The 6,149-nt window shown below is 40.1% G+C and overlaps 1 protein-coding gene across 1 annotated transcript in view; it reads left to right on the top strand.

Annotated features, from left to right (window-relative positions):
* LOC116399106 (glycogen debranching enzyme-like) overlaps window positions 1-819 on the top strand; it is a 39,505-nt gene extending 38,686 nt beyond the window's left edge. Inside the window, exons 15-16 of the mRNA XM_031875994.1 lie at window positions 79-212; window positions 401-819. Coding sequence (XP_031731854.1) covers window positions 79-212; window positions 401-518 — 252 coding nt within the window. The 3' untranslated portion in view covers window positions 519-819. The remainder of the gene's footprint in view (window positions 1-78; window positions 213-400) is intronic.
* Window positions 820-6,149: the final 5,330 nt, after the last annotated feature.

The raw sequence follows: 6,149 nt of genomic DNA, 5'->3' as shown, positions 1-6,149 counted from the left end.
TACAGTATTATGAGACAGTACATTTTTAAAGCAGTAATCATTTACTAGCTTTTACTAGCCTTTTTCCTTCTCTTACAGGAATGGTTGTGGCCCACCGGCTACTTCCTGAGGGCCAAACTGTACTTTGCCAGGAAAATGGGAGAGGAGACATATAACAAAACCATTGTCCTGGTGAAAAATGTACTGTCTCATCATACTGTACACTTGGAGAGGTATTCACAGTCAGCATGCTATTGCTGTTACAGATCTTCAGACCTGGCAGTAGACATTTAGCTTGTTTAACTAGCATGTATCTTGGGGTACCACTAGTAGTATCCACAACTGTAGGAGTGACTGCCATTATTTAATCATTCTATCCATGTTTGTGATGGCCACTCTGCTCTCCAATGTCTTCCTCTAGGTCCCCTTGGAAGGGTCTCCCTGAGCTGACTAATGAGAATGGCCTGCACTGCTCATTCAGCTGTGAGAGCCAAGCCTCATCCATGGCTACTATCCTGGAGGTTCTGTATGACCTTTGATCCCAACAACCCAAATAACAATAATGACCCCCAACCCTCCTACACAAACAAATAAAGTAAATCCTCTTGTCACAAGCTGTGAAGGGCTTGTCACTTTCTTACTGCATGACTGCACCATGTGTCCTTGAGGGCAGGGTGTAGGGTAGTTCAAGGGCTGATCAAACCTGCTGAAAATATGCTTAGGGCAATAAAAAATGTAAAATGATATTAAATAAGTACAGGTGTCTTTTTTTTTACCATAATCAACAATTCTTCGAAGGTGATTTTACCCACAGCATAAGCATACACCTCAAGTTCAATCAACATGGGTTGGATATCCAAACCGATCAAAATTGACATTGGGCTAAGGCAGGGTACAACTCAGATTACCTCATGTGGCTTTTTGGAAGAGCGGGCCGTGTTTCAATCAAAGGATCAGCTACATCAGTGGTTCTCAAACTGTGGGGCGCACCCCTCTAGTGGGGCGCAGTGGTATTACAGGTGGGGCGCAGGGGGAAATGCAGAATATTTTTCTTTTTTTTTTAAGTTATTAATAAATACATGGCGAAATGTACGGAAGCCCGTTTCCGCCACTGAGGAAAAATACAGATCCTGTAAGTCATAATGAGATACTATCTCAAAATAATGACTTAGCATCTCATAATAATGACTTACTATCTCATAATAATGTTATGTTTATTTTATTTGATATGGACATCACAGTAGCATTAGAATTGTAACATACATTTATGCACAAAGCCCAGATGCACTGTGTTAAGTGTTTGAAGCGAAATGCTAATTTACAACACCTGTCCACAGGAGGCTTTTTGCCAAATTGTAGTTCCTTTTTGCACAGATATAACTTTATTTGCATTGTTCTAACAAAGTGATTGCACATTTTATTTGTTTTTGTCTGGTGGAGTAATCTGGTTTACTTAAAATTGATTGCAATTTTCTTTATTCTATTATTTGAAAAAGCACAGACGGAGGAGTCACAAAATGTTATTTCAATAAAAGTTCAACATGGACCATTTTGTTACAATTTTGTTGTGGCGGTGGGGCATGAACATTTTTCTTCCTCCAAAGTGGGGCGCGACAGAAAACGTTTGAGAACCACTGGGCTACATCATGTCGATGTGTCATTGGGCAAGACACTTAACCTCACATTGCTCTCATAGGCTGTGCATGAATGGGCATGAATGTTAATTAGTCCTGATGGGCAGGTGGCACCTTGCATGGTAGCCCCTGCCATCTGTATGGGTGAATGGCATGCAGTGTTAACATGCTTTGAGTAGTCGGAATACTAGAAAAGCATATGTATAGAGAATAATTCCGCTGCTAGTTTGTCGTGTTTCTAACTCACACAGGCTACACTCTGCTGTCATGGAAAAGAAGTTCAGACCGGATCAGTTGATGAAGTCTAAACTACTGTTCCCCAACTCTATTCTTATTCTATACTTAATACCTATTGGTGTCCTGATGATCTTTGAAGAACGCACTGGAATCAGACAGAATTCAATTCAATAGACTTTATTCTTCAGGCAAAGAATTCAACCCAGTAAATCACAGAATATGTCACTTTCCCTGTCATGTGGGTGTGAGTTATGTTCGTATGGTTTCTAATGTGTGTATTGCATGTTCCAATGTGTCATAGTCAGCTTTATCTTTCTAGTGGGATTTGAAAGCCTTTTCCTGATGCCGCTCAGCTCTGCACTTTTTATCACAACCCTAGCGGCATTCCCTTGTTTTTCCCATGACAGTCTTACCACACACCTGCTATGCCTCTTTAGTAGTAAAGACAGCCTTACGACACACCTGCTATGCCTCTTTAGTAGTAAAGACAGCCTTACCACACACCTGCTATGCCTCTTTAGTAGTAAAGACAGCCTTACCACACACCTGCTATGCCTCTTTAGTAGTTTTTTCAACAAGAGACTCTGATCCTTACTAAATGAAACAGGCTGTAACCCATTCAGACTACACTATATCCAAACATTCAAACTAGTTCTCAATATGCAGATGTTATATATGTGAATTTCAAACATTTAAATAATATTAAACAAATGGATATAATCAATGGTGCTATCATGATAAATGAACCTCCAACACTGCCACTGGACTCCATGGGTTTAGTCTCCTAAAATCATTCTCCCAATTTTCATTGGGAGAATGACTGCAATCCTAACTGGTCTGCCGAGTGCTGCCCAAGAATCGACACAGGCAGCTTTGGACTCACTTCTGATTCTTCGACTTGATGTTTCACTGCCATGAGAGTGAGCCGGAGTTCAAGATCGACACCGTCAAAGTTCCAGCTACAGCCACCAATGTTCCACCAATGCTTCCAATCATCCCTTCTAAGATACTGGCTCTGTCTACAGATGATGATGCTGAAGACGAGAGCCCTGTAGGTCTAGTTGATTTTCTCAGATTCGCTGCAGCTGCTAACAACTTGGATGTGTATGTACGCTTGCATCTTCCCAGCCTGCCGCCCCCACCACACTGTCTCATTCTGGACCTTTGCATCAGACAAATTAATAACCTGATTCAGGGAGTTGCAACAGCCGCGGGCCGTGTTATGTTTCAAGACACCGTGGGCTCTCACCTCGTGTGACTAGGACTCACACTCCCAAGAAAGGACCCGGATAATCTCCTGGGAGGATGGGCTCTTTGGATCAATTTCATCTGTCAATCGGTGCTTTAAATCTCTGGAGGAGGACAGGACACTGAGACTGGGCTATTTTCTAAAAGAGGTGAATTTATACTCCCAGTAGGAGATTTATTTCCTGTCAGCAGAGACCCAAGACCAGTTACAGAGACAGGCTGTGTCTGTCATCCACACTCACAACAGGCAGGTGTGAAATATTATGTCTTCTTGGGAACAAGAAGTACATCAAGTAAAACCCTTTCTGTGTTTGATCTTTGCATCCTAAACAAGTGCATTGTCCAGCAAGATGTTCCATATGTCAACCATCAAGCGGTTACTGTAACTGTATCAGCCGGGTAATTGGTTCACCACCATCGATGTTGAGGTGGCTTCGAAACAGGATTTTCTTGTGGATCTCCTTCCAGAGAAAAGGATCTTAACCAAGTACGGTCATAGGCAAGAAGGCCTGTGGCCCCAACTAAAACGTCCCCAAACAGCTATAGAGTTATTATGATGTTTAGATATGAAACGTATTGAATAATGTTACAATTCTAAATCATTGTCCCCAAAATAATGTACGAAAGGCCACAAAAGCACTTAAAAATATGCAAGTCGTCTGTTTACTTCTTACTATGTACTTCTACTTCCGAGGAAACCATTGTAGTACACAACCGAGCAGGTGTAGAATGGTGTAACTGTGGTCTCCTCACATTACCCCCTCCCTTCCTCCTTTCCTTCCCTCAGACATTGTTTCCCACACAGACTCCACCCAATCTACTCTCAACTGAATAGCAGCATTATGTTACTCGTGGTCTCTGTTTTCACCAGCTGTATTCATGATCAGAGACATAAGTGATCATTTCATTGCTCAGTTAGGGTTAGGCACAAAGTGGTAGGGTTACATGTCTTCACGTACCAGCGTCACAACAGACCACTTCAGCTACAGACTTGGAGAGGAGGAGAAAGTTTCATGCTTAAGCGTAGGCTAGTTACGATGAGTCCAAGTGCACACTATTATGACGGACCCTAGTGGACCCTACTAGTTATGACGCATGCACACACGCAGACACACATAAACACCATCATATTGTTTTGTCACATAATCAAGTAGAGAATTGACAACATCTTCACACATTACCCAGCAATCATCATTACATTTCTGTATTCGACACAAATACCAAAGAAAAATTGAAATTATTGATTTAATTGAATAGGTTGTGTAGTTTTTATTGTTTGTATAGAATAGTTATCCCAGTGAGCACCAACTGAGATTTCAACATTGATTTCTTGTTGAAATTCAGTTGAAAACTGGGTGATATTCGGTCTAATCATCTAAGACCTATTTTCGCCGTCAACCTGCTAAAGTGCGGTTACAACATCAACTTGTCACAAAACACAAATTTGTTTGAAAATGTTAATAATAGCATAGACCAGAGGTCTTCAACAGGGGGTCCGCGGCCCCTATGGGGTCTGCGAAGGTACTGCAGGGGGTCCGCGAAATGTTTGCTTGATTAGACAATTTTTTTTTTTAAATTTAAAATTAAAAAAAAAAATTCTCTAAACATGAATGTGTCCATTATTTTAATAGTTCAGTATTGTATGAAAGATAACAGGTATCTTTATGCATGGCAGTGGCACTAATAGGCCATCACTCATTTTTCGTTTCCACATTTATGTTTAAAATGATTAATTTGTGTGCTTGTATGCATGATTATCATGCAATTGGCAATGTTGATATTGGCATTGGTATCAGCTGACAACGTATGTTTATAAATGGCAGTGGCACGGCCACCCTACTCACTACCTTGCACATGTTTAAAATAAAAACATGAACATATGAACCTGTGTATTATTTGAATAGCTTAGTATTGAATGCACAATAAAGAGGTATACACGGTACTAGGCCCATTTAATATAAAACACAATTTTATACAATATATATAGTCGGGGGTCCCTGCTTCATCTCTCTATCAGTTTGGGGGTCCTTGGCCTGAAAAACGTTGAAGACCCCTGGCATAGACCATAGATATGGATCATAGACCATATTTCAACATATTGAAACATATAGTTTCACCGATGACCATAGTTGTTTATTAAACGTCTTTTCAACAGAAAAATGCTCACTGGGATACAATTTAGAAAAATATTCAACATTTTCAACTTGATTACCAGATGCTAAAATATACATTTGCAGTTTGACTAATTGTTACTCATTTAATCATTTAGCATGAGACTGATCTCTTTCAAATTTTTACTAAATTGATGGTATTGTATAAGAAGAAGCTTGATATGCTTCAGTAGACCAGGCTCTTGACCCACACAGGAGACTCCCTCAGTATATTTTAGGTACGATCGACTCTTAATCGGCAGCACATACCCTCAGTTGTTTATCATGCCACATGCCTGAAAGAAGTGATACAACCAAGCTGATTATTGCCAGTCAAACTTAGGTTGCTCCAACATAATATTTATCTGTGATACCTAGGTTATAGGAAATCAGTCAGCCATCCCCAGGTATATATCCCATGTCTGGAGGGCGTATCAGCTAAGAATCAATTTTCAATTCAATTAGATTTATTTGTACAGCCCAAAATCACAAATTTGGCATTTGACATTTTCTGTCCTTGGACCCTCGCATCGGAACAGGAAATAGTCCCCCCAAAAGAAACCTTTACGGAGGAAAAAAAAAGGGAACCACTACACTACATTGAATTTGCCTTTGACAATGGCCAACCAAACTTATTCACATAGTATAATTGTAACCTATATGGGGTTTTTGCTAAGACTATTTCTACAATTAAAAACCCATACTCCATTAATTTATGGAGCCGTGCAAGTCCTGCAAATATTTCACAATAAAAGCCATGCTTTAACAAATGAAGGAACTCTGTTCACAGAAATGCTTCAGGGATTTTAACTCGGAACTAACGCTGGAAGTGCTGGGAAATATTGCTATTGTCATTATGAACATCAACAGTTAATTTTGACAGTTTATTTTTGCTGAGAAC

The sequence above is a fragment of the Anarrhichthys ocellatus genome, unplaced genomic scaffold, assembly GCF_004355925.1.
Source record: "Anarrhichthys ocellatus isolate YVR2014 unplaced genomic scaffold, GSC_Weel_1.0 scaffold101, whole genome shotgun sequence".
Classification (NCBI taxonomy): domain Eukaryota; kingdom Metazoa; phylum Chordata; class Actinopteri; order Perciformes; family Anarhichadidae; genus Anarrhichthys; species Anarrhichthys ocellatus.
The sequence above is the reverse complement of the archived record's forward strand: the minus strand, read 5'-3'. Positions and strand labels throughout refer to the sequence as shown.